The 25,390-nt window shown below is 55.5% G+C and overlaps 10 protein-coding genes across 10 annotated transcripts; 5 read left to right on the forward strand and 5 right to left on the reverse strand.

The window, feature by feature from the left end:
- Nucleotides 1-1,579: 1,579 nt before the first annotated feature.
- On the forward strand, nucleotides 1,580-3,185 carry INS49_005178 (uncharacterized protein; the record flags this gene model as incomplete). The annotated part of the gene is made up of 5 exons (XM_043165965.1): nucleotides 1,580-1,626; nucleotides 1,801-1,880; nucleotides 1,964-2,689; nucleotides 2,758-3,077; nucleotides 3,135-3,185. The coding sequence occupies 5 exons, from the start codon at nucleotides 1,580-1,582 to the stop codon at nucleotides 3,183-3,185; spliced, it is 1,224 nt and encodes a 407-aa protein (XP_043017442.1).
- Nucleotides 3,186-4,278: 1,093 nt separating this feature from the next.
- Nucleotides 4,279-5,040, forward strand: INS49_005179 (uncharacterized protein; the record flags this gene model as incomplete). The annotated part of the gene is made up of 3 exons (XM_043165966.1): nucleotides 4,279-4,464; nucleotides 4,542-4,750; nucleotides 4,845-5,040. The coding sequence occupies 3 exons, from the start codon at nucleotides 4,279-4,281 to the stop codon at nucleotides 5,038-5,040; spliced, it is 591 nt and encodes a 196-aa protein (XP_043017443.1).
- A 493-nt stretch (nucleotides 5,041-5,533) lies between these two features.
- INS49_005180 (uncharacterized protein) lies at nucleotides 5,534-6,422 on the forward strand (the record flags this gene model as incomplete). Its single annotated transcript, XM_043165967.1, has 4 exons — nucleotides 5,534-5,725; nucleotides 5,812-5,885; nucleotides 5,974-6,189; nucleotides 6,323-6,422. 4 exons carry the CDS (start codon nucleotides 5,534-5,536, stop codon nucleotides 6,420-6,422), a joined length of 582 nt encoding a protein of 193 aa, XP_043017444.1.
- Nucleotides 6,423-6,918: 496 nt separating this feature from the next.
- On the reverse strand, nucleotides 6,919-8,546 carry INS49_005181 (uncharacterized protein; the record flags this gene model as incomplete). Its single annotated transcript, XM_043165968.1, has 3 exons — nucleotides 6,919-7,039; nucleotides 7,108-8,393; nucleotides 8,466-8,546. The coding sequence occupies 3 exons, from the start codon at nucleotides 8,544-8,546 to the stop codon at nucleotides 6,919-6,921; spliced, it is 1,488 nt and encodes a 495-aa protein (XP_043017445.1).
- A 661-nt stretch (nucleotides 8,547-9,207) lies between these two features.
- INS49_005182 (uncharacterized protein) lies at nucleotides 9,208-10,871 on the reverse strand (the record flags this gene model as incomplete). Its single annotated transcript, XM_043165969.1, has 4 exons — nucleotides 9,208-9,423; nucleotides 9,480-10,520; nucleotides 10,595-10,742; nucleotides 10,816-10,871. The coding sequence occupies 4 exons, from the start codon at nucleotides 10,869-10,871 to the stop codon at nucleotides 9,208-9,210; spliced, it is 1,461 nt and encodes a 486-aa protein (XP_043017446.1).
- Nucleotides 10,872-11,899: 1,028 nt separating this feature from the next.
- Nucleotides 11,900-13,475, reverse strand: INS49_005183 (uncharacterized protein; the record flags this gene model as incomplete). Its single annotated transcript, XM_043165970.1, has 5 exons — nucleotides 11,900-12,139; nucleotides 12,262-12,390; nucleotides 12,463-12,602; nucleotides 12,779-12,922; nucleotides 13,385-13,475. The coding sequence occupies 5 exons, from the start codon at nucleotides 13,473-13,475 to the stop codon at nucleotides 11,900-11,902; spliced, it is 744 nt and encodes a 247-aa protein (XP_043017447.1).
- Nucleotides 13,476-13,850: 375 nt separating this feature from the next.
- INS49_005184 (uncharacterized protein) lies at nucleotides 13,851-16,432 on the reverse strand (the record flags this gene model as incomplete). The annotated part of the gene is made up of 2 exons (XM_043165971.1): nucleotides 13,851-14,129; nucleotides 14,192-16,432. The coding sequence occupies 2 exons, from the start codon at nucleotides 16,430-16,432 to the stop codon at nucleotides 13,851-13,853; spliced, it is 2,520 nt and encodes an 839-aa protein (XP_043017448.1).
- Nucleotides 16,433-17,445: 1,013 nt separating this feature from the next.
- Nucleotides 17,446-18,442, forward strand: INS49_005185 (uncharacterized protein; the record flags this gene model as incomplete). The annotated part of the gene is made up of 5 exons (XM_043165972.1): nucleotides 17,446-17,618; nucleotides 17,673-18,031; nucleotides 18,102-18,256; nucleotides 18,322-18,338; nucleotides 18,391-18,442. The coding sequence occupies 5 exons, from the start codon at nucleotides 17,446-17,448 to the stop codon at nucleotides 18,440-18,442; spliced, it is 756 nt and encodes a 251-aa protein (XP_043017449.1).
- A 385-nt stretch (nucleotides 18,443-18,827) lies between these two features.
- INS49_005186 (uncharacterized protein) lies at nucleotides 18,828-19,389 on the reverse strand (the record flags this gene model as incomplete). Its single annotated transcript, XM_043165973.1, has 3 exons — nucleotides 18,828-19,027; nucleotides 19,129-19,267; nucleotides 19,342-19,389. The coding sequence occupies 3 exons, from the start codon at nucleotides 19,387-19,389 to the stop codon at nucleotides 18,828-18,830; spliced, it is 387 nt and encodes a 128-aa protein (XP_043017450.1).
- A 1,519-nt stretch (nucleotides 19,390-20,908) lies between these two features.
- Nucleotides 20,909-25,273, forward strand: INS49_005187 (uncharacterized protein; the record flags this gene model as incomplete). Its single annotated transcript, XM_043165974.1, has 19 exons — nucleotides 20,909-21,249; nucleotides 21,306-21,424; nucleotides 21,480-21,488; nucleotides 21,550-21,619; nucleotides 21,685-21,824; nucleotides 21,875-21,918; nucleotides 21,972-22,009; nucleotides 22,107-22,216; nucleotides 22,275-22,330; nucleotides 22,393-22,435; nucleotides 22,493-22,575; nucleotides 22,632-22,683; nucleotides 22,831-22,934; nucleotides 22,985-23,036; nucleotides 23,128-23,290; nucleotides 23,429-23,458; nucleotides 23,576-23,661; nucleotides 23,757-23,826; nucleotides 24,952-25,273. The coding sequence occupies 19 exons, from the start codon at nucleotides 20,909-20,911 to the stop codon at nucleotides 25,271-25,273; spliced, it is 1,932 nt and encodes a 643-aa protein (XP_043017451.1).
- Nucleotides 25,274-25,390: the final 117 nt, after the last annotated feature.

A 25,390-nucleotide genomic window follows, 5' to 3' on the forward strand; every position in this document is an offset into this window, starting at 1 on the left:
TGCTGGGCGCCCTATAAGAACGTGAGCTCCCACGAGGTGAGCCGCGCGAGTGCGTGGTCTGCACTGGCAGCAGCAGCAGCATGCAAGTGTGAAATTGAAAAGCAGGCCACCCTGGATTCGGAACAGCCCCCATGTAAGTCCAAGTCCAAGTCCAATTCAAAGCCCGGAGCGGATTCATGTTGTGCTCGATGTAAACACAGAACCCCGTACAACCTCGGCTTGCGCACAGCCGCCCGTCCCTGCATCACCTACATATAATAACTCGACGTTACGAAAAGATCGGGCTGCGCTTTCCCTAGAGGCGACAGTAGAAGCCCGGTTCCCATGCAAGCGGACTCAGAGCCCCGTGCATCTACTAGGGAGAACGGGCCTACGCATGAGTGCACAAGTCGGACCCGTCAGAAGAGCTTCACAATCGGCCAGGACAGGTTGGGACCAAGCGTCGGCCGCCGTGTCGCTGACCCCGAGCATACTTGCAGAGACGAAGGGCAAAACCTGCGGTTTGCCATCCCCCCACCGTTATGAGCAGGTAAGCTCCCAGTTGCATTGGATTTGAAAACAGTCAGGATGTGAGAAAGTGTGTTGCTGCATGAAAACGTGGAGTGCCGTCTGAGGGATGTCATCCACCTGCTCGCCCACCCGCCTGGGCATGATTGGACTTCCTGCCGACTCTGCCAGCAGCAGCAGGCGGTTGACCTGCGATGCTTGCTGGTAGCAGTAGCCGGTCCGGGGCTACGGAGCATAAATCGGCATGATGTGAGACGCCCGGTAGTAAGACGGTTCCAGGATGCAGCACTTACTAGATCCATTGGGCTATATTTTCCGTGGGCGTTGGGCCGCATGATCGTGAGCGAAGCTATTTTGCACAAAAAAAAAAAAAAAAACAGACACCGTGCAACCGGGGCTTGGATGCATGAGCAAGACAGAATGTCTGTCCTGGCGTGAACTACCTAACATGGTGGATGATGGTTCATGGTGAACTGGGTGGTGGCGATAATGATGGCGATAGGCGATGGGGATAACACGAAGGGGGCGGGTGCCAGGCGGCTAGACTTTTCAAAGTCGTCAAAGTTAGTCGACGGGCGGGCGGACGGACGAACAAACGAACGAACGAACGGTATCTGTAGTGTGGTCCACGGGCACTGCATGGGTTGGTTGGTTGCGCGCGCGCGCGCGCGTGTGTGTGTGTGTGTGTGTGTGTGTGTGTGTGTGGTTTGAGGTGAAGGCAAGGAAAGGCACGGCAAGCAGACTTGGTGCTGCACGCACGCACGCACGCAGTCACTCACTCCCTCGCCGCCTCGCTCGCCAACAAAAACGTGTTCAACGAGCCATTCGCCGCCCAACGATTAGAGCCGCCCAGAGCCAAAGAGTGGGGTGGAGCGCCTTCCCTCTGTCTCCAAAAATTTGCAATCAACCATCCCATCCCTCGGGCCCTCCACCTCCTTCCTCAATCCCTTCCCTCGCGCTACGATCGATCACCGCTTTTCTCCTTCTCCCTCCATATTTTCCCACAGCCATCACCACTTTGTCTCTCCGAGATACCCATCCCTTCGTTTCCCAGATCGCAACCACCTCCAAAATGGCTGAGCCCATCAAGAACAAGCGGCCTGAAATCGCCGTGGCCCCGTAAGTTGCAGCGCCATTCTCAAAGCCCCAGTCCCCGTTCCCAGACGCCCAGTCCCACTTGCCACAGGCGCTTTGCCTGCTCTCCCCGCGTTCCCGTCAACACGACCAACAACCGCGGAAAAAAAGCCCACCAGCTCTGAGCCCGCCGCTGACAGCACAACCTCAAACCTGCAGTACCCCCCAGAACACCCCCGCCAACAATGCTCCCATCTCATCGCACGCCCAGCAACCCGGCGTTGATAGCATCAAGGAGGGTTAGTAGTACCCCGCGCTCCGCTCGCTCGTGAAACCCTGTCGGCCGTGGTGACCCAGAATGCTGATATCCTCGCCACAACAGAGGACCTGGACCGTGCCGCGGCTGCCTCTATCTTCGCGCAGAACCCAAAGCTCGTTCAGATGATCCAAGGCCGTCTCGGCAGTCTCGTTGGCCGCTCATCCGGTTACATCGAGTCCTTACCCACCCAGGTCAAGAAGCGCGTCGCCGGCCTGAAGGGTATCCAGAAGGAGCATTCCAAGCTCGAGGCCGAGTTCCAGGAGGAGGTCCTCCAGCTGGAGAAGAAGTACTTCGCGAAGTTCACCCCGCTGTACGAGAAGCGTGCCGCCGTCGTCAATGGCACCACTGAGCCCACAGAGCAGGAGATTGAGGCCGGCGAGGAAGACGACGAGGAGGATGAGGACGAGGAGACCACCGGCGCTGCTGACAAGGCCGAGAAGCCCGCCGAGTCCAATGAGGCTGTCAAGGGTATCCCCGAGTTCTGGCTGTCCGCCATGAAGAACCAGATCTCCCTCGCTGAGATGATCACCGACCGTGACGAGGGTGCCCTGAAGCATCTGACGGACATCCGCATGGAGTACCTGGATAAGCCTGGCTTCCGCCTGATCTTCGAGTTCGACGAGAACGAGTACTTCACAAACAAGACCATCACCAAGACCTACTTCTACCAGAACGAGTCCGGCTACGGTGGCGACTTCATCTACGACCACGCCGAGGGCGACAAGATTAACTGGAAGGAGGGTAAGGACCTCACAGTAAGGGTCGAGCAAAAGAAGCAGCGCAACAAGAGTAAGCCACTGTCCCTGTAGACGTCGCCGTCGCTTGTTGGACATAAGCAGCTGACTCGAATCAAACAGACACAAAACAGACGCGTATCGTCAAGAAGACCGTTCCCACCGAGTCTTTCTTCAACTTCTTCTCCCCGCCCAACGCACCAAGCGAGGAGGACGATGACGCCGCCTCTGACATTGAGGAGCGCCTCGAGCTCGACTACCAGCTCGGTGAGGACATCAAGGAGAAGCTGATCCCCCGCGCCATCGACTGGTTCACCGGGGAGGCCCTCGCCTTCGAGGAGATGGATGAGGAGGACTTCGACGAGGAGGACTTCGAGGATGACGACGACGAGGACGACCTCAGCGAGGACCGTGACGAGGACGAGGAGTCCGACGAGGATGACGTAAGGCCCTTGAGCACCTATCGATGCATGTTGACCGTGCTCTAACACGACTCTTAGGATGACGGATCAAAGCCCAAACAGGAGGCAGCGGAGTGCAAGCAGAGCTAAGCGTCTCGATTTTTGTCGCTTAGGATCTGCTTCGGGTTCTTGGATTTTGCATCACCTCACCTCGGGGTCCAGTCGATGGGAACTCGCCCGGCCGACGAAATGTCTCTACGGCAGTCTTGACATGGTCTCAGGTCTTCGACGACACATGCAGTTTCCTTGTTGATCATTACGGTTTTGCCTATCGGTTACGCCTCTAGACCATAATTCGCAAAGGGGGGCTTGGTGAATTCTGCGTGTCCATGCGCCAAAAGGAAAGGGCAGGGAAGGAGGGCAGCGACGAGTACAGAGGAGGACATTGATGTGGAAAATTTTTACACTCCGATCGCTTTGAGGTAGAGGAGGATTCCGGGCTTTTATTGTGGCTGTTTCGGGGTCCCAATATGATCTTCACCAGCATACACCGGCCGCATTGTGGGTAGACAAGTGTCCCCAGGCGGCGCTTTTCGGGGCAAGGCGTTGACAGAAGTACGTTTGTCAGGTAGTCGACCGCTCATCCCGGAAACAAGTCATTATTTGGAACATCACAGCCTCCTGCCCAAATCTTGTTAATCATGTCAGGAGCGGTTTCGAAAGTCTTGAACTCTGGGCATTACGAGTCCTTCAACGCCGTCCATTATTCAGCATAATCGGTCCGATGTGTGAATTGTCTGCACCATTTCCAACCTTGTATAGTAGTGTTTAAGCTTGGAAACAGAGTGGAACATCTCCGGCGCTGGGTCAACGAGGCATCTCTCTGCCTGAGTCGCTGCCCCATCAACCTTTGCGACGATTCGTTGAGGAACTCAAGACGGAGTGACCAAACGGAGCTGCCCAAAACGCTGCATACCCTTACCCTTGAGAACCCCCCCCCCAAACCAAACTGGTCAAAATCCTCTGAAATTTTCCACAGCGCCTTTTGGGATATAAGATATCATTTGCAACAAACCGAACTCTTGACAAAACAACTTTTAGCGATACTGCCGCAAAACACCAAAAATCCCAATTCTTGTTTTCATATTGACGTAAATCACGCTTTACGAGGCACAATTTTGCACTTTGAATTCTATCTGACCCAATATCATTTCCGCCTGGATAGTTAGTGCCTGAACCAAACATGGCGAGGTCCCTCCCAAATATCATCGTCACCGGCACGCCTGGCACAGGCAAGACGACCCACTGCGAGGTGCTGGCCGAGAAGACGGGGCTGAAGCACCTGAGTGTGAACCAGGTGGTCAAGGGGAGGGAGTGCCACGAGGGCTGGGACGATGAGTATCAGAGCTGGATCGTGGATGAGGACAAGGTGAGCGCCCGAAGCAAAACCAGCCAGCGGTGATGGGAACAGCTGCAGGGTGTTGTGGCTGACGAGGTCATCTGTAGCTTCTTGACGCTATTGAGGACGAGTGCAAGGCCGGAGGGTGCATGATCGACTGGCACGCGTGCGATCTGTTCCCCAAGAGCTGGATCGACCTCGTTGTTGTGCTGAGGGTGGACTCGGCGGTGCATTATGACCGGGTTGAAAGCGAGGTGAGTCTGGAGGATTTACGGCTGATGCAGAGCTTGCGAGGCTCCCCCGCCCTGCCCTTCCTGTGAGCTGCATGAAAACTCAGTGGCAAGGAAGGGGGGCACGCGGAGCAAGGTGCAAGGCTTAACATTCAGCAAAGTGCTAATGCGTGTTGCTAGGAATTACCCAGAGGCGAAGCTCCAGGAGAACATAGACTCGGAAATCATGGAGGTGCTGTCCCAGGAGGCGCGGGAGTCGTACGACGAGGAAATCGTGGTGGAGCTCCAGAGCAACACGCCCGAGGAGATGGAGACCAACATTGAGCGCATCGAGGCGTGGCTGAAGCAGTGGAAGGAAGACAACGCGGATCGATGAGAAGGAAGCAGTTGTGCGGGCCTCGAGCTTCGCAGGCCGACGTTAGGAGTGGCGAGTTAAAATGCAATGATACCCATGAACAATGCGCCAACCAAGAGTGGTTTCTGTCTTGGTTTTCTTGAATTACGGCGACCTGAGTATTTCGCATGCTCACCGATGGCTAACAAAACAATACGCCGAAAGACAGCCCAAAGGCCTCAGCCTATGCTAATTAGAGATTAATTGATTCTATTTACGACTCTCTTTATGTTCACTTCAGGCTCGATGCCCTGGCGGTAAGTGGTGATATGCGATTAAGCCGAAAACATGTTCCACCGTTAGCCCCCGACCCCAGCGGATTGACTCAATCGGCGAGGGCCATTTACACACATGGATACATAAACGGAAAGCAGTAGCTGCCCCCTTCGCAACATCTTTGTGATTGTTTATTTTTAAGGCCTCGATTTTACAAACCAAAGTGTTGGATTCTTGCGAGAAAAGCAAACAGATTGTCATGGCCACCGAAAAACCGACGTCAGCCACTCACGTGGTGAATTTCATCACGGGCAACAAGAACAAGCTCGGCGAGGTCAAGGCCATCCTGGAGCCCACGATCGAGGTCCGGAGCCAGGCGCTGGACCTGATCGAGGTTCAGGGCACGCTGGAAGAGGTCACGATAGCAAAGTGCAAGAGTGCTGCAGAACAGGTGCGCCCCTTCTCCCCTTCGTAAAGAATTTTCATAGACCTCAGCCGAGGCAGGACAGACTCACTGACCGAAAACACCCCATCCAGGTCGGCGGCCCCGTGCTCGTGGAGGACACCTGCCTCTGCTTCGACGCGCTCAAGGGCCTGCCAGGACCATACATGTATGTTGTTGTCACATGAGTTAGGCCCAAAAAAAAAAGGAAAAGTGTTGTGTGGAACTGAGTTGGCTGACATCCTCTCGCCTAACAGCAAGTGGTTCATGAAGGACCTAGGCCACGAGGGTCTCAACAACCTGCTCGCCGCCTACGAGGACAAGGGCGCCAAGGCGGTCTGCACCTTCGGCTTCTCGCAGGGCCCCGGCCACGAGCCCATCCTGTTCCAGGGCGTCACGCAGGGCAGGATCGTGCCGGCGCGCGGGCCGGCCAACTTCGGTTGGGACCCCATCTTTGAGTACGAGGGACAGACGTAAGTCGAAAGGAACCCGGGGGTCGTGAGGAGGGGAGGTCTCGGTCTGAGCTGTCCCTCCGTCCCTCCCTCCCTCGCGTCTGTTTGTGCCACTCTGCAGAAACAATCGGACCGCTGACCTCGCTATAAAAAGATACGCCGAGATGGACAAGATCGAGAAGAACAAGATCTCTCACCGCGGCCGGGCCCTGGAGAAGCTGCAGGCCTGGTTCGCCGAGCAGACCTCCAAGTGAAATCACGGAGGAAGGTTATCGGCATTTCAATCCTGAGAGGGCGTACGGTCACGAGGGACCGAGAAGGCTGACTGGTGCGGAACGTGAGAAGAGACCACAGCTCTTTATTCACGCAGGGAGATGGTTCACGGATGGGACAGCTTCAAGACCGCCTTCTGGGCTGAAGTCTGGCTCCACAGGCGAAATCAGTACAGAACGGACAGGACATGATAAGAAGAAGCATGTGCCGTTGAGACGGTGTAACATTGAATATGTCTAAGACAAACCCTGCGTAGACGATCCATCCATGCAATGAAGCATACAGGCTCTCTAAGAATGACAGTCTACAGTGCTGATAACGCCATCCTGTGTGCTATAACAAGCCAGCTGGACCCTCCCCTGCGCAAAATGAACTCCCAGGCTCATGCTCATGCTCATGCTCATTCTCCTGTCTCCAGCACCGATCAGTCCTCCACCGTTCCTTTCCCCTTCTACCCTGCTTCCCAACCCGTCCGACTCAAATTTCCGGTTCCAGGTAGGTGCCGCCGTCAACTCTGTGCTCGGTGGTGCATAGCGACGCGGACAAAGAAGGATGGCCCTTATTCATTCCCCCGACGGCCTCGATTGGGGGCCTCAGCCTGTGTGGGAGTCAAGTCAGTCAGCACCTGCCGGACCGCCCACGGTTCTCGTCTCTTTTGTTACCAACCTCAGAAGCTCGAATTCCCTGTACCGCCTCAGGTACTTGCTGCCTCGCCGGTACGCCTTCAAGGCGTGATCCGGATGCTTGTATATGAAGTTCTGACCGACCCTCTCCGTGATGACCGAGGAGTCGCGGAACATGGGGTCGAAAACGAGCAAGTTGATCCCGCCGTCCATCTGCTTCTCAATCCCGATGATGGTCATCGAGTGGCCGGCGTGCTGGAAATATATGGGGGGGAGCGTGGTGCACCGCACTCTTTCTTCCGGGTTGAATATGCCCTGCTGGAAGTACCTCTCCACGGCCACTAGCATCTGCGCCTCAGCCTTGCCCGGCTGCTGCTTGTTCTTGAAGCCCTGCGCGTCGCACGCAATGCCCAGAGAAACGAACATGGCCTGTGCCTCCGGCGTACCGATATACTTTCGTGTCCCTATGATGCCGCCGGTCTCGATCCTGCCCTGCTTGTTGATGCCCTTGTCCCATGCGGCCTCGACATAGTCTTGGATATCAAATACCGAAGGCAACTTGCCATTGAAGTGGTGGGATCCTTCGAATTTCGCCCCGATGATATAGGAGCTCACCACCTGGATGTTCCTGTAGCCACAGAACCCGCCCTCGCGGCGGAGCTTGGACACATGCCACGTGCACGGGTGGCACAGATACGCGTACTCCGTTGTGGGTGATTGCTGCAACAGCTGGGCTATCACTGGTATCACGTCCCGACCGACGGCCTGTCCGTACTTTCGAAGGTGAGAGACAAGCCAGTCCGGCATGCGCTGCTCGCTGTGATACCGACCCAGCTCGGCCTTACCAAGCTTGACGGGCACCTTCTTGGAGATGGCGCCGTTGGTGGCCTTGGAGGGCGTGCTTCCAACGGTGCTGTCCGTCTTCTTAGGACGGCGCTTGCTCGGCATGGCCAACATGTTCCTCCAGGCGGAGATAGCCCGCTGTTGCTTAGACTTTGGGATCTCGACGTAGGTTTCGTCGGACGGTGGGTCGCTGCTCTCCTCCTGCGGTGATGGTGTCGAGCGGCTCTCCTCCGGCGCCTGCGGCGCGGACGGCTTTGGTGTTGGTGTGCGAGAAGCCACATTGTTCTCCTCTGCCTCGTCCGAGTGCAGCTCCAGGTGATAGTCCAGCTCGTCCCTGACCAGGACTTCGGTACATCCGTCAAGGGGACACTCGACATAAGCATCGCCGGCTCCGTCTGAGTCCTCTGCCGTGTTCGTTGGGTTTGGGAGACCCTCATCCGGAACAAATGGTGACTTTCCGTCCTCGGGATGGTAGGTTTCCATGTGCTGGAGTCGAGAGTCAGCGCCACTCCCGTGGGTTCAAAGGATGCTGGAATGCCTGGGGCGTCGGCTACGTACCAACATCATCTCGTACTCTTCCCGCCACTCGCTCGTCCACCCACAGAATGGACATTCCATTGAGACTAATGAATCCGCCATGTTTGCGTCTTTCTTTTCGGCACAGGAAATCAAAGAACAAGAGGGTTGAGATGTGGAGTTGTGATCAAATATGAAGCCGGCCTGAAGTGTGTTGATGCGTGATTGGGGCCATCAGGTTATTCATAGGGTCAGGCATTCATGTCCGACTCTGACAGGTTCACAGCCACATGACCACTGTGACCAAACATGCACTCGCAGACTACGTCTCCGGGTTGATGCGAACATAAAAGCAGTGCCTCAAGTGGTTGTTACGAATCATCAATGCACTTCTGTGAGTTGACATTCCAGTCACCAAACCGGGCCTCTCACTGCGTACCAGAAAGGGGAGGTAGGTGCAACGGGCGGCAATTCCGAAAAGGGAAACTGCCCCTGAGCCCACTCCACCTAGTGTTGGACGGCTACACGGTCCTCGCACCACGCAGCTTGAGCGTTCTAGTCGGATCATTCTATGATTCAGTTTGGTCTCTTGCACATCCTCTTTTATTTTTCATGCGAGGCAGGTATCTCTAGACAGCAAATGCTCACACCATAGCAATAGTCTCAACCGTGTTGTCTTTGGCCTTCTTGAATCAAAACCCGGAGTCTTTGGATGTGCCAGCCAGCCAGCCCTACAAAATAGGCGCAAATTGGTCGGCTTTTTTTTTCTTCATGAAAGCAGAACCTAGACAGAGGCTTCCTTCAGCTTCTCTGCCACCTTCTCAACAGCGCCAGCCGCAGCGCCAGCTGCACCCTTTGCCGCATCCTTAGGCTTGGAGGCCTTGTTCTCCTTTGCCTTCTGCTTCTGAGAAGTAGAATCCTTGGGCAGCTCCTTGGTGAACGGAATGAACTCGGGAGCGCCAGGCATGTACTTGCGCAGTGGCTCCGGTACTTTCAGACCCTTGCAAAAGGAGTTAGATCAGAACCTTGCAGTCAAAATGGAGATTCAGAACTTACATCTTCAGTCTGGTAGTTCTCCAGGATGCAGCACATGGCACGCGTGGTGGCACACAGTGTTGAGTTGAGAGCGTGGACATAGGTCTTCTTGATGTCCGTCTGCTTCTTGTTGCCAAACCTGATCTCCAGGCCCCGCGACTGGTAGTCAGTGCAGTTGGAGCAAGACACAAGCTCCTTGTACTCGCCCTGGAATGGGAACCATGCCTCCAGGTCGTACTTCTTGGCGGCAGCATTGTTCAGCGCACCCGAGACGATCGCAACGATCTGATATGGCAGGCCGAGGGACTTGTAGAACTCCTCGGAGGCGCCAATCATCTCGTCAAACATCTCCCACGACTTCTCAGGGTCGGTCAGCACAAATTGCTCAACCTTTGTGAACTCGTGCACCCGGAAGATGCCCCAAGCATCACGGCCGTGTGCTCCAGCCTCTCGCCTGTAACAGGTAGAGTATCCACCGTACTTCAGGGGCAGTTCCGACTTCTGCAGCCACTCGTCCGCATGGAAAGCCGAGATCGGTTGCTCCGAGGTGGCAATGAGGTACTTGTCGTTCTGGGGCTCTCCGTCGACGACCTTGTACAGCTCATCATCGAAGTCAGAGAGCTGGGCAGTCTTGGCCATCATGCCCTTCAGCATGAATTGGGGGGCCTGCAGCGCGGTGTATCCCCTGTTCATCAGGAACTCCAGGCCGTAGTTGATCAGGGCTTGGTTGAGGAACGTGCCCCAGTTCTTGAGGAAGTAGCCACGGTGGCCCACGACCTTGGTTCCACGCTCGGGGTCATACCCATCTATCCGGGTGAGCACCTCGTGGTGGGACAGGACGTCCTTCTTCTCGACAGCGACGCCCTCGGGAGCCCATGTCCGAATGACCTCGTTGTTTGCCTCGTCGTTGGAAACGGGAACGGAATCGTGCACGATGTTGCCGATGGTGTTCAGCTTCGCCTTCAGGTCGGCCTCCTTCACGGCAGCAGAGTCGATGAGCTCTTTCTTGGACTTCTCGAGTGCCGCCTTCTCCTGGAGGAGCTCGTCTGCATTCTCCTTGTTCTGCCAGGAGACTGATCAGCTGTGGTGCTCCCCGAGGTATTGGGCAGGTGGGGTTGGGCTAGGGGGCGACAAACCTTCTTCCTCAGGCCAATTGCCTTCTGGGTCTCGTTGATCTTGCTATTGAGCTGTGTCGCAGCATACAGCGTCCTGCGGTGGTCATCCCATACTGTAATGATCTCGTCGACAATCTCGACAGGAGCGCCACGGCGGCGTTGTGACTCCCTGCATATGCTAGGTCAACCACGTGCTTCCTGGCGACAGCGACACTCAGGTCAGAGTGGTGGGCAGGACGCACTTGATCTTCTCAGGGTTTCCGCCGCGATCGGCAATGAAGTCGTTAACGTCAAGCATGCTGGGCTGTTCTTCTAGGCCCGTTTGCGCGGCCTCTCTCGATTTGGGTTGAAGTTTTGTTCTGTTCTGGTCTTTTGTCGGCTCACAGGCGGGCTGTACCAGGGTACTTGTGGTGGGCAGGGTGTCAGCGACTGGCTGGGTAAAGTATTGGTTGATCTCTGTTGAGTCAGAGTGGGCTTGCAGTGCTTGGTCCTGAATGTTTAGGTACCTCGGTACCTGAAGTCTTGGAGGGGAATGAGGGGTCAATTATAATTGCAAGCAGGAGAGCTTCTTAAGACTTTCCCGGTGAGAGAAAGATGACTCTTAGCCACAACAATCAAGTCCAATGTGACTAAGTCGGCCAGACTTGCCCCTGACTCTGGCTATGCTTCTGGCTATGCATTTGGGACATGTCACATCTCCAAATCTAACTTGCTGGAATTATCACACCCTCTAGCCTTCATTGCCTAGTTCCACAGCCACCCTCGGACCTGCTGCTGGGCGGACCACGGGCAGAACACGAGTAGGAGATGGTTGACTTTTGTCTGAAAGGTACCGTGGAACCTCCCATGTTGGATCATGTTCACAGCAGCATGAGCAATCACTGGGTGAAGAGATGGTAGACTGGGTTTTGATTTCTACCCTAACATGAGTAGCAACAGTTCGTGGCTAACCGTTGGCAGCATCAGAGACAGCTCTCCCTTCAGACAGGCCTCAAAAGGCAGGATTTGTCCCCTTTCCATGCATTGGACAACGTCGTGCGCATCGCATCGTACAGTGAGAACTCAAACATCTTTCGGCCTGGCAAGCCAAACCTCATAGGTATCAATGTCGTCAGCCATGTCAGCAATCCAAACCCTTTTTCCAATAACGTATTCAAGCCATGCACATGTACGGCAACCGGTATTCCGCCAACCATTACCAACCGGCTTGGCCATGTTCAACATCCTGGCACAGAGCCTTGCATCCCAGCTGGTGCTCTGATGGTGCACCCAGCACCACCCTCTCGATTGCCGTCGTAGTCTCGCAAACTATGCGGTCACTGCTCTTCACATCACCAGGCACTTGCCGCCGGCTGGAGGCTCATTAGGGTTCTGCGCCTTTTCGATCTGTGCGATGAGGAGATCAAAGCCCCGGCCAACGTTCTCGTTATAGCGAGCGCTGGCTTCAGTCCAGGCGCAGTTGTACTTCTCAGACAGCTTCTTTCCGTCATCGGTGCTGACCTGGCGCTGCTCGGGGCGGAGGTCGCTCTTGTTGCCTACAATGACGATAGGGACCCACTCGACGCCCTGTAAAGTAGTGATAACAGTCAGTCTGTCTGTGGTAGGTAACCAAGTCATGACCACTTTGCAAGGGAGTTTGTTTGGGTTGGTGGTGGGGACGGGGCTGGACGCAGGGAAGCCAAGCTTACTAGGTGGTTGAGAAGCTTCTCACGAATGACTTGAACCATCTCAAAGGACTGGAGAGATGCAACTGAATAGACCAGCATGTAGCCGTGGATACCGATAAAGTGCTTGCTGTTCATTATGCTGTACTCATCCTATGTATCACAGTCAAGGTCCTTGTCAGCCTCCCGGGCGCGCGCAGGCGTGGGGCATTTGGGAAGACTCACCTGGCCGGCGGTGTCGATGATCTCCGTAGAGAACTCCTGGCCTTTGTACTTGATGACCTTGCTGAAGGTGTTTTCAATTGTAGGGTAGTAGCTCTCAACAAAGTGGCCGTCGACGAACTGGACTGCAAGCGAAGACTTGCCTGTGTTGTCACGTCAGTTCTCCAATCGCAGTTGCAAGCATGTGACAGCGAGCGTCCAGCGTGACAACCGACAGCAACGAGCGCGTCTGTGAAACAAAAGACACGAGGAATTGGCAATAACCGAGCAGTTGGGTTGGGAGAATAAAAGTGCAAAACCGGGACTCGGGAAGACTTACCAACTGATCGGCTGCCGACAATAGCGACCTTCCTTGACTTTGATGGTGCCATCACTCCAATGGGAAGGTAACTCAGGTCCTTCCAGTCCTCAATGCCACACTTGACCGTTCTATACTTGTTGGGATCGTCTTCACCTCTAGGTGCTATCTAGAGATGAATTGGTGGCCTGAATAGGGTGTGAAGCCCGATTCAGACTAGAAGAAAGAGTATTGGGAAGAGGTGAGGTGCTGTCGGAGGGAGGGTGTGGAAGACGGCGTGAAAGTGAAGGAAAGGGCGACGGCAGGATTGTTGCCCCCCAATGCACCTTACGTCGATTGAATGCTACAGTGGGGGGACAACGGGCAGGCACACCAGGGATGGGTTGAGCTTCTAGAACACTTGGGCGCTTGGGACACCTTGGTACCGCCTAGCGTGAATAGTACCTACCTAGGTAGGTAGGGATCTAGGTACTTGGGAGTTGGGCTGTAAGGTAAAGGGGCTCTGGCACTCATGGAGCACAAGTCCCTGTCACTTGCTCAGCCTTCTCGTGTATTCCACATAGGCAGCTTTAACCCAGGCAATTCGACCTGCACCTGCACGGGGTGTGAGCATTCTTACATGCATACGTAATTCTTGCCACTGGGACTTATTCACGTCAAAACCACCCCCGGAACCGCCATAGCCGTGGTTACTACTTTCAGGCTGTAGAAGTGACATTGTGGGATGGCAATTTCAGAGCCATTGTCAAAGTCAACAGGTTTCTGGGTGTATTGTGTGTCTGGTTTTCTATCAATCAAACATGCCTCCGAGACCCAGAGACCATTTCTGTGTATCATAAACATCGTAACATCATACACCGCTCAAGCTATTAACCTCCCGTGAATCTACTGAACGGCCTCTCAATTCTCCAAAGGGGTATTATTTTCTCAAGTGAACGAGCCCACTCTGCCAAAAATGCATTCCGGTCAAGGTACAATACCTTTGGGCATTGCTGCCGAAGTACCTCCCTTCTTAACTAACACCAATGCTCAACACGAGGAGGGGCTTGTAAAGTGCCTCCGATTTGCACGAGCGTTCTTCGCCCTTATGAGCTTATGCGTAGCTTTCCAGTCGTTCCACAAGACCCTGCAGCTTCGTCGTGAAGCTCGAGTACTGAGATTCCTGGCCATCACCGGCCTGCGCGATTGCAGCGTCTGTCATACGGTGATATGCGATGAACTCGCGTATCGACTCCAGTAAAGGCGCAAGATTCCCTGCTTTGTGCATAGAGCTGAATCGCTTTCGCACTGGTTCGTACAGGGACATGTACCCAAGCAGCAATGACAGGTACCCGAAGGCGACGTTCAACTGAGTCTTCTCCACCGAATCCGCCTGTGAAAGAAATTAGTTCAGATCTCGCACCAACCCGTTCACGTTGTTAGAAGCAAGCTTACCTCGGACGTGGCTGCGTGGTGATTAAGGAAGAGCGTAACAAGCCTGTTGAGCGGGGCCTCGTTGTCATCCTGGGCACTCAGAAGAGCCCCGCCCGTATTTCGATCGTGCTCGGAGAAATTGATCAAGACGCCCGACATCAGCAGAAGCGATTCGAGATGGATGTTGAAGACGTCCGTATCATCGATCGCGGCCGTCGCCGTCTGAAAGGTGTCACACAGCGCATTGGCAAGCGTTCGCACAGTTCCCTTCTCTATGAACGCAGTCGCAGCGTCGTGATTGTTGTTTGCGGTGTTGAGGGTCAGCTTTAGGACCAGGAGGCCAACTTCACCAAGACGACCATTGCTGCGTCGGAGCGTAGTGCCAAGCGTGTCAGCAATGATGGGAAGGTGCTTAAAAGTCCACCTGTCCTTCGACTCGGTTTGCATGGCCTGGACCGAGTAAGACTCCAAGAGCGACAGTGCCAAATGGAAGTCTATAGATTCATCTGTGCGCGGGTATTTCCAAGAGTCGGGCTCAGACGCATCTGCCAACAGCGAGAATAGTTGGTCTGTCACATCAGGAGAGAAGAGTTCGCCCTCGACCGGCCCGGAGTGCTTAACAATAAGTTCCAGAGCCTTGAGAGCCAATCTTCTGGGTGACAGCATGAAAGGCGTGGTCGGTTCCCAGATCGGGAGGATGAGAAGAGATGCCTTCAACTTGGACATGGCCTGCTGTCCGTTCCTTGACAGGTTGCTCGTCCTGTCCTTGGAAATCGGTTGAATGTCCGCAGGGATAGTGAGGAGTCGTTTGAGAAGCAATGACAGGCCCTGGCCCTGGAGCTGACTCATGATATGGGTTGATGCCGTTGATGCCAGGAGTGTTGTCAAGATAGCCACAAGCGCATATCCAGCAATGATGTCTGTTTCTTTGCCGACCTGCTCAAAGAGGCTCCTGTCGCCGTTGTGGTCACGGAACTTCCGGACAAAGCTCTTGTCTGACATTTTCTGCGACAGCTCGACCAGGGCATTACGCCTGCTGGAGCTGGTCTTGCCGCTCGGTCGGCCGATCCGCGCCAGCAAGTCTTCGATCTCGTCTGCAAACCTGCTATTCGCGCCAGCCTGTCGCAGCTCGTGTATGCTACGCACGGCACCCTTTGTGTATGTTTCGTCGTCGTCGTCATCATCCATGTCGAACTGAGAACCGCCAGTGGGAAGGATAGGCTCCTTCAACCACGCGTCCTCGTCGACAGTTTCCAGGCCACCGGCTGAACTGCCTTCGGCAAGAAGCGTTCTGCGGGCACTGTAGGTCACTTTGGGGCCTGTCCTCTTCTTTGCAGACTCCGGACGCCCAAAACTTTTGGGGATCTTTGGTTCCGGCGTGCTAGGGAAATTTGGCAGATCCTGTGGCTCGGGTGTCTGACGCGAGGCCTGGGACCAGTCCACCGGATCGTCATCCTCATCCGAGCTCTCGTCCGCCTGAGCCGCGAGCTCATCGATCAACCTTTTTCGCTTTCGAGTTGCAGAACCATGCTGGCGTTGTGAGTCACCAATAGTGGGGCTCACTACTTTGGAAGTTGATGCCTTTTCTTGGCGGGTTCCTGAAATGTTGCGCGGGGTTTGACCTGGTCGGAAGGGGATCTGCGTCTGCACGGACTCTTTCCTGTTTTTGTTGATACTCAAAGTCTTGAGGTTCTTCGGGATCGCTGGAGAGAAGGGCACACTCTTAGCGGGGGCGTCTCTCATTGTCGTTTCCTTTGTTGCTGCTTTGGCTGAGCCGGAGGAAGAGACCCGCAAGATCGATCTTGGTTTTGATGCTTTAGGGACGGTCTTTGGTGGCGGCATGGCCTCGTGAGGTGGTGACGGAAGAGAAGGAGGCGGCGACGGTGGCGTCGAGTAAGCGCGCGCGCGAAAGCCTCGAGAATCTCCATGACTGGGCGATGTTCTCCTTCTCTTCGGATTTGGGAGGACTTTTGCCTGCGCGACCGGCGCTGGTCTCGGGGTGACCTCAGCAACGCGGCGTGTCTTCTGCTGTTCGATCTTGCGACCGTATTGCTTGAATTTGGACTTGGGCAACGTGACGACCGGGCTACTAATCTCGTCGTCATCTTGGAAGTCCCAGATGGTGCTGGATTCGAGCGGAGCAGTGACACTTCGTCCGTCTTTCCCCTTTTCCTCCGGCCGCGACCTTCGCCCAAATGCCTTGCTGTATGTCGTGACGCGCCTGTTGCGGGAGAAGCCGGCGCCCTTTGGGGTGGCCATCATCGTGCTCGGTTTAGGATGGCAGCGTTCGTCTCTGATGGGAATGTGGTCGGGTCGATACTTGGATGCGGAGCAGGAATCGACATCTGATGGGAAGCGAGCTCGTTCGGTTGGGTTGTGGGCAATTTATGCAAGTGCCGCATCAACGACTCAATGGAATACACCGCTGACGCGACTGGCAGGGGCGGTTGGAGGACTGCTGATCAGCGCAGAGGATGGCGTGGGTGAGGGAGTTCCGCCTTCTTATTCCACCTTGTCAGGCTTGTGTGTGAATGGGGCCGTGTGGTCTGTTCGCATCTGCTGGGTGGAGGTTCTGTGGAATGAGTTCAATGGGCGCGAGCGGTTGCAACCAGGTTTTGTCATGTTGATGGATGCGACTCAAAAACAAAGGCTGGGCCGACGGTCCTGGACGTTTCGCCGGTCAGGGGTCCTCTGCGCTAAGGATGCAACATCCGTTGGAACGGGGAGGGGGTCGTCATTCTCCCAGAGGGGGGGGGACCGACCGGCAGGCACGATAAGCGGCGTCACTGCATCTGTGGTTATTACTGGCAGGAGCAAGCAGCGGAGACGCTAGTCTAACTACTCGGCACCTAGGTAGGTAGACTACCCAACACAGGGTTAGTAGGCTGCTAGGTACCGCTGCAAACCAAAGAGTACAGCACTCTTCAGCCCCGCTTGCCCGCGATAGGCACTGTCGTCGCCTTATCACACGCTACAGGGCTAATCGGCCTTAGCTGGGCAAGGGCAAAGCCCAGCTTCAAAAAGGGTCTGTAGACCATTTCACCCGAGCACCCCTCAGCTCTCAGTTGATGCAAGTATAGTTTCTCGAAAAGCCGAGTCCTTCACTCCTGGGAGAAGAACAAGCAGGAGAGAGCAAAAAAGAAAATTTTAATTGCCATACCCTGAGGATCATCCCTACTATAGCCTTTCAAGCGCATGAACAAGTCCAATATCACGAACCCCACACCCACCTAACCGGCATTCCTGAGGCGGGCGGAGACCACCTGAGCATCACGATGTCGACGAAGAAAGGCGACGAGGGAGGCAAGTCGGCCGCAGCTCCCACGCAGACCGTGGGGCCGGACTACCGACCAGACAGCCAGAAGCCCAAGGCCACAGTGTCCAAGGAGCCCACGCAGCAGAATGTGACCGTCCTGAACCAGACGCCCCAGCTCATTGCCCTGCTCACGTGAGTCCCTCCCAACCCCGGTGGGACGAGCCCCCGAGTGCTGAACTGCCTCAGTAAGATCCGCGACAAGTCCACCGACCGGGGCGACTTCATCTTCTACTCGAACCGCATCATCAGGCTGCTCGTGGAGGAGGGGCTGAACCACCTGCCCACCACGCAACACACCGTCGTGACACCCACGAACCAGCACTATGACGGCCTCGCGTTCCAGGGCAAGATCTGCGGCGTGTCTATCATGCGGGCCGGAGAGTCCATGGAGCAGGGGCTGCGGGAGTGCTGCCGCTCAGTCCGCATCGGCAAGATCCTGATCCAGCGCGACGAGGAGACCGCCCAGCCGAAGCTGTTTTACTCCAAGCTGCCTGAGGACATTGCTGATCGCTGGGTGCTGCTTCTGGATCCCATGTTCGCAACTGGTGAGTCACCAAAGCATGGCAGCATGGCAATTGGCTGCGTGGTGTGTGATGGAGTGCTGATCGGCGGCAGGCGGCTCCGCGACAATGGCCGTGGAGGTGCTCAAGGAGCGCGGCGTCCCCGAGGACAGGATCTTGTTCCTGAATCTCATCTCCAGCCCTGAGGGCACCGAGAGGTTCTCGGCCAAGTTCCCTAAATTGCACGTTATCACCGCATTTATTGACCAGGTAAGCTCGGCCCAGACAAGGAAGTCAGTTGTACACCTGGAACCTGAAGCTGACATTGCAAACAGGGACTCGATGAAAAGAAGTGCGGAACTGGCTCCCATCACACATTTTCTTGTCTTGCTAACACGACGTAGCTATATTGTTCCAGGGTTGGGCGATTTCGGCGATAGATTCTTCACCATGTAGAGCGGCGCCGTCATCCAACTGTCCGGTAAATGCCCCATGCCTTCCTTCTTTGCATACCCCATTCAACGAAGTTGAGCATGCTGACATCGTATCACAGCTCACTGATCCATTGGTTAGGCGTTCGTGCTCAATCCGAACTCTCGCATGCAGACTGATCTGCTTCCAGCGGTATCCCTACGATAGCTCCAGGGTGTGTGCATCTTATTGGGAATACTGTGACCACCTCTTCGTCAAGCGCTTGACTATGGTAGAGTGCATCGTCGCCTCGGCCGGCCATGATGAAGCATGCGTGCCCAAGTCGTACGTCCCAGACCACATTCGGTGGCTAAGGGCTTCCGCCTAGTCAACAGTCGCCAGTCGACAGCCTGTCCAGGGTCCCTCTCATTTAATACTCGTCGTCCGGAACAATTCCATCTCCGCTGTACTGCTGATGGCCGTCGTCGCTGTTGTTGGCTGTGTCTCTGTCCTTGCGTGAGTCGCGGCTGGCCTCGGCGTAGTCCCGCACGGCTGCGCTGCCTCCGTCCTTAGCGACCTCCTCTGCCGCATCGACCCATTCACCGTAGACGTCCACCGCTGCCGACAGGTCTGTTGCGCTCATGCTGGTTAGCCACGTTCCGTACCATACCCGGATACCACGTGCGCGCGTAGCATAGGGCCTGGTCTCATCTCGGGGTGTTTGAGCGTACAATTGACGGTGCATTGGAAGCGCTGGCCGCAGACTTTGCATTCCAGAGAGCCGATGCCGGCCTTCTTATCGATCTTGACGGTAACGGAGTTCTCGTGGTTGCAGAAGAGGCAGGTGAAGACGGTGGGGAGAGGGTCGCCCTGGGAAGCAGCGGCAGGGCTACGTTAGCTGTTGCGCAAACGGATGAAGACGGACGGGGATGGGGCCAACCAACCCTCTTCTTGCCCTGGGGCGCTCGGGAGCTCTTCTTGCGCTTTCCCATGGTTCCGGCGGTTGTGAACTGATCCGTGGATGGTTCGGAACCGGGTGCAGAATGCGCCGTGGTGAAGTTGGGTTTTTGTGGGAAGGCTGGCGCAACTTGGAGAAGTTGGCTGAAATCGAAAATGCAGTCACTGGCTCGACGCGCCGTTTCTGGCTGCACTTAAAACGGACCTGCGATTAGCGGCCGGGCCTGCCTACCTAGGTAGCATGGAAAGCTAAGAAAGGCTGCAAGGCGTGAACCAAGCTTGGGCAGGCCACCTGACATGATGAATGTATCTGCTCTCTTCTACCTGGATAATTTTTTGATTTATATTGTCTCACAAGAAATCTTTCGTCAAGTACACTTCTTACTCTGTACACACACTCATGTCAGCGCCTAACCTCTTGACACCAATCCAGATCCTAAGAGATCAGACCGTTCCACGTATGGTCCGTGCCAAACCATCTCCACGTTTCTGGCACTGACGGGGCGGAGGGCGGCGTGCGGCGGCTTATCAGTACGTCACGCACACTTGGGTGTGGAGACTGAAAGGCCGTCTTTCAGTGCTGTGTTACCAGGACGCATACCTGCAGAACTTACCGGGGCACAGGGGCATTTTCTTTGTCGTGGGCAACCTCAGATGGTCATTCCCCAACACCTACACATCCACGTCAAAGGACAACCCAGGAATCTGCCCATTGATCCCCAGGGGGTGGCTTGGGGATCTGGCAGATGCTGTGCTCTGCTGTAGACTACTGTATGTAGCCAGCCCATCACCTACATATGCAGAGAAAATTCCACTCGTCAAACATCTTCCGCGTTCTCCTGCGTCAAAACGGTCTGTAGCTTCAGGCCCAGCACAGCAAGAGCTAGATGCAGTCAGATGGATCTCCCGCCAAGCGGATCAGACAGCGCCCCACAGTGGCCCCGTGCCGGCAACTCTAAGAGCTTCCCCCCGCTAACTACACCCAGGGAATAAGCCGCAGCTCGCCGACTTGCCCAGAATGTCAACCGGCCGGTGCCTCTTTCAGAAGCTCGATCTCGCTGTAGCATCCTTGGCCGTGCATCCAGAGCTAGGCATGCTTGCATTCCCGTGCCTCCTCTGCTTGCCCAGGTGATAACGATCTGATTCCAACCGGCAGCGGTCGGTTCGCTCGGCTGGCGACGTGGCTGGAGCAACGTATCTATGTATAATAGCATAGCTCCTTGCTCCTCCTCAACAACGCTACGTCTGCTTTGACCTTCCTCTCTCCCTCTCCTTCCCCTTCGCCTTTGATCTTCCTTACCGTCCTCGGTGTTCAATCGCCCATCCTGGCAGATCGTGATAGACAGGATAAGCTCTGGCTTGGATTTGGGTCCCCTGTGAACAGTCCTAGAGCCAACAGAGATTCCCCGCTCACAGGATCCGTGAATGTTGACTTGTTGAAGCATTGTTGTCAACTGTTCCAGTGATCCCCCGTCAGCCCAGAGTCATCAGGATAGACACCTCAGGAATTGTGTAGGCTGTCGTAACCTCTCCCTCTCCCTCTCCCTCTCCTCCATGGCGTCCAACGGTGTAGCTTCCGGGCCCAGCCTGGAAGATGTGATTAGCCAGTTGAGGACCATCCAGCAGAAGCAGGATGAGCTCCTCTCCGTCGTGGACTCTATGTCCCGCGGCACCGCTCAACCCTCAGCAGCTCCCGGCCTACGACCATCTCCAGCCTCCCTTTTCCAGCAGCAAAACGAACAGGAGATCGAGGAAGCCGCTGCCTCGTCAGCTGCTGCTCTGGCCGCGAAGTCCACTGCAACGCCGCCTCTGCGCCCTACAGACACGTCCGATTCCCCGATCGGAAGCTCGTCGCCGACACAGGCCTCCGGCTTCTCTTCCCGCATCATCCTGACGTGAGTTGCGTTACCCGAGTTCTTGCGCGAGGAAGCGCGGGTCTGACGCCTCATAGGACATACCCCAAGCAGACTGGCATCAAGCCAATCCCTCTGAACTGGGGCGCTCCTGAACCTACTGAACGAGGCCCAATTGTGGTCTCCCGCTACTCGAGTACCATCCGGAGGCGCAATGGTGCGTTATATATAATATACTTTACGGCGTGGAGTTACATGCTGACTTTGTATAGCTATCGGCGGTCAGTCCAGCCCGCATGGCCGAATTCGCGATCTTTACGCTGACCCACAGGTTCCGTTCAGCTCATGGAGGCTCTTATTCTATCTACTACGCCCTGGCTCTCGCCAGCAAGGAGCTCAAGGCCGATCACCGGTATGCGGCCCCCGAGAACATAGGGTGCTTTCACCTCTGCAGTCTAGCTAAGCAATTGTGCGCAGACCTGACTTCACCAACACGGAGCCGGCAGCCACGATAGGACCTTTCCCACAGTGGGGCGACAGGAAGAAGATTGTGGCCATGGACCCCTGGGGTCATATTGCCCCTTGGCTGTTCAAGGATCTGGTCGAAAGGGAGGATGGTGCGTCAGGTTCATTGTATTTTTGCAGGAGACATTCTGACGTGGGGCAGTTGATATCCGTCCAACAATCGCCATCACGAAGGCACACATGAAGGTAGGCTCGTGAGCACTGAGGTGGGCGAGGGACTCGTGCTGATCAAGTTGTAGCTTCCGGAGCTGGAGGACAGCGTGCGCAAAGGAAGACTGTGGGTGCCCCTTTTTTACTGCCGCGAGGCCAACACAGGCACTTTTCTGGCAGGTTCCAAATCTATGCAGCACATTCACTGACAATCGACTAAATAGTGTGCCGGATGGCAAGATATGCAAGAACGATTCAGGCGAGCTCGCTGTGACGAAGTTCGCCGTCGAACCAGCCTGGTACCTGCCCGGAGTCGCCGAGAGATTTGGCATTGGTGAGTTCCCTGATGAGTGCATGCGGCTTTTAGTTCCCGCCATACTGACTAGATGCAGACGAGGGAACTCTCCGAAGGTCTCTTTTTGAGTACACCGGCGGCAGCTATCCCGAGGTGAGATCCGTCCCACGCCGACACTGGAGGGCCACGTTCGAGCTGTTCTGACAATTCACCAGCTGATAACCCGCGGAGACATCAAAGTTTTCCTACCACCTATCGGTATGAATTATGTAGCCAATCTGAGGGATATGGGTCCCAGTATCTAACAGCTTGCAGGTGGCTTGACGGTCTATTGCTTCGGCGATCCCGCCAATATGTCCAATCCGAACAAGAAGCTCGCGCTCCGAATCCACGACGAGGTAAGACATCGCAAGACTGACGATGCGCGAGTGCCGAGATATCTAATGAGACATAGTGTAACGGGAGTGATGTCTTCGGTTCTGACATTTGTACCTGCCGGCCGTACCGTAAGTTTCTCCGGACATGCTCGAGACATTTTCGACACTCCGGAGAAGAGGCAATGAGCGCGAATTGTGTTCATGAGCGCCTTGCAACTCCTCTTTGAGCCCACATCTTGCGTATTTTCCCCAGGGCTAACTCCACTTTGCTTGCAGTAATTTTTGGAATCGAGGAGGCCGTCAAGGAAGCCCAGAACGGAGGCAGCGGCGTTGTCATCTATTTCCGAAAAGAAGGCAGGGCTCTCGGTGAAGTCACCAAGGTAAGTGTCATGTGGCCCCCGCCTTGTGTGACTAGCTAACATGGTTGCAGTATCGTAAGTGTTACCGTCGCTCCGAGATCTTCCCGGTCTGGCTGCTGGCGTGTCTGGGGAAGGGCAGCACCACCGCAGAGGGAGCATCGCGAAAAGTACCAAGCCATTCCAGATTCGGCCTCGTGACTGACACTCGCCACAGTCGTGTACAACGCCCGAAAGCGTGGAGAGGACCGGGCGTCCGACTACTTCAAGCGCACAGAGAATGTTGCGGGCGTAAAGGACATGCGGTTCCAGGCCCTAATGCCGGACATCTTGCACTGGCTCGGTATCACCAAGATCGACAGGATGCTAAGCATGAGCAAGTACGTATACCACACCTGTGCCCAATGTTGCACGGCGCGGCCGGGCGCGCTGTACCCCCCTCCTAACGAAACCATCATCCCCCATCACTTGACGGCCGGATTCGATCAGTAATGACTAACGTCAACCGCGAACTGCAGCATGAAACACGACGCCATCGTCGGCCAAGGGTAAGCGACGGTCGCGCAGCATGAGTCTGGGGTCGCACACGCGGCTGGATGGAGGTGTGCTTGTTCCCAGAGAGTCGGTCTTACTAACGGGTGCCACCCTGTTCTCCCCCCATTTAGAATCCCGATCCACGAGCGTGTCGAGCTGCCCGAATCATGGATCCCTGCGGACTCGCGGGTCGAGATTGACGCGAAGATCACGGCCGGTAAGTAAACAGACAGACAGACAGACAAAGCGAGAGGCTGTTTAGTTATCACCCTTCCAGGCGACTGCGAGCTGACAAGGAGTGCGTGTCTGCAGGTTATTTCACGACCGGGCACAGGATGACGGCCGACGAGCTCAAGGCTGTCCAGGGCAGGCTGTGGGAAGAGTAAGTCCCCCATAACACCGTCCCACCTCCGGAGCAAAAAAAAAAAAAAAACGTGGCCTGGTCCCAAGGCTGGGCTGCTAGGAGTGATCTCGGGCTGACAAGAGCGTTTCTTGTTCTGCTGCAGTGTCGACCACTAAATCCGTGGGGCCGAGTGTCCCGGCCCAGGTCATGTTGTACTCCATGGGGAGACGTAACACCGGAACCAGTCGTGTGTATGCAAGCAACATGGGGGGTTAATAATGTGTCCATGAGCCTGGGTAAGTTGATTTGGTTGGTACAGGGGGTAGATGACATGTAGGGTAGAAGTCTAGACTGGAATACATTGAGTGCTTCACTGCAATGACACCTATCGATTGTCCTGTCTCTCATGGCCAATGTAACTATTCGATCGGGTTTGCCTTCCACAAGGCCGGCTTCATTCGGTTCACAGTCGTCACAAGAAAAAAGCAAGAGGGTTACAGAGTATCTGCCGGGTACAGCAAGCGTCATGCACAATACTAATGCCCATGCCGTTGGGCTGACGCTCGATCGACAACGCCAACGAAGTGGACAGTAGTCTTACAGTAGTTCAATTATATTACCCCAGCTCACCATCAACATCAGGAGCTCCTCGCCAAGGGACAGTGGGCAGATGACGGGTGACATTGTAGGGGGGGGGGACTTCCCCGGGCTTGTGAACCTTGCAAACCTTGTGTCCGTTCCGCCGGCCGGCCACTCGAGAGGAGTCCAGAAGACAGCAGACAGATACTGTGTGTGCTTTGGTAGCAGGTAGCAAGCACACGGAGCCTAATTAGAGTACGGGGCACAGATGCGTTCAGGCGTTTCTCTGACAGCACAATCTTGGTCGCACAAAGTCTTACGGCTGTGGCTCCGATGATGGAATTGTGCGACGCGAAGGGGCCGATCCGTCATCTCAGCACAATCCTGAGAATAGCCGGTTTGAGTACCTGATATTGGAGATGGAGGAAGGGAGGGGTGTGTGTGCCTGTGGTTGTGCTGGTTTCGTCCGAAGCGAATCAGCCCAGATCGCGAATCCATGCAGTGCCGTCGGAACATCGAGCGGGCGACACGTGGTAAGGGGGGCCCTCAAGCCCTACAGCCCCTTGCACCCGTACCCACTGACAGCGGCGGGGAAGGGGACAAGGCGGAGAGCAGCCACGAGACAGGACCGAGAGGGGACCGCGAAATTTCTGTTCCCGAGGAGGAAGCATTGGATATCCTCGTGATTGATAGGGTGAAGGACGCCCGTGCCCGTGCCGGTTCTGGCAGCCAGATGGGACCAAATGGAGCGAGTCCCGCGCCCGAATACCTCGATTGGTCGTGGGCAGGCACTCTGTGGAGCGTCGCGAGCGATGAGTCTGGGAGCTTGACCGGCTGCAGGAGTGAGCTGACACGAAGCGTTCGATTCGACGAGGCCGGTGGATGGGGCTTCAGGCCGGGCCAGTGAGCTGGAGACGAGCCTGTGTGGTGTGTGGGTGTGTGGTTCTTCGGTCGAAGTCGGCATGGGGTTAAGGAGCGTGTGGCAGGCCGACGACGGGCTCGGGTTTCGTTCCTGGGGTCCTGA

Source organism: Diaporthe citri (genome assembly GCF_014595645.1).
Source record: "Diaporthe citri strain NFHF-8-4 chromosome Unknown scaffold_15, whole genome shotgun sequence".
NCBI classification, from domain to species: Eukaryota; Fungi; Ascomycota; class Sordariomycetes; order Diaporthales; family Diaporthaceae; genus Diaporthe; species Diaporthe citri.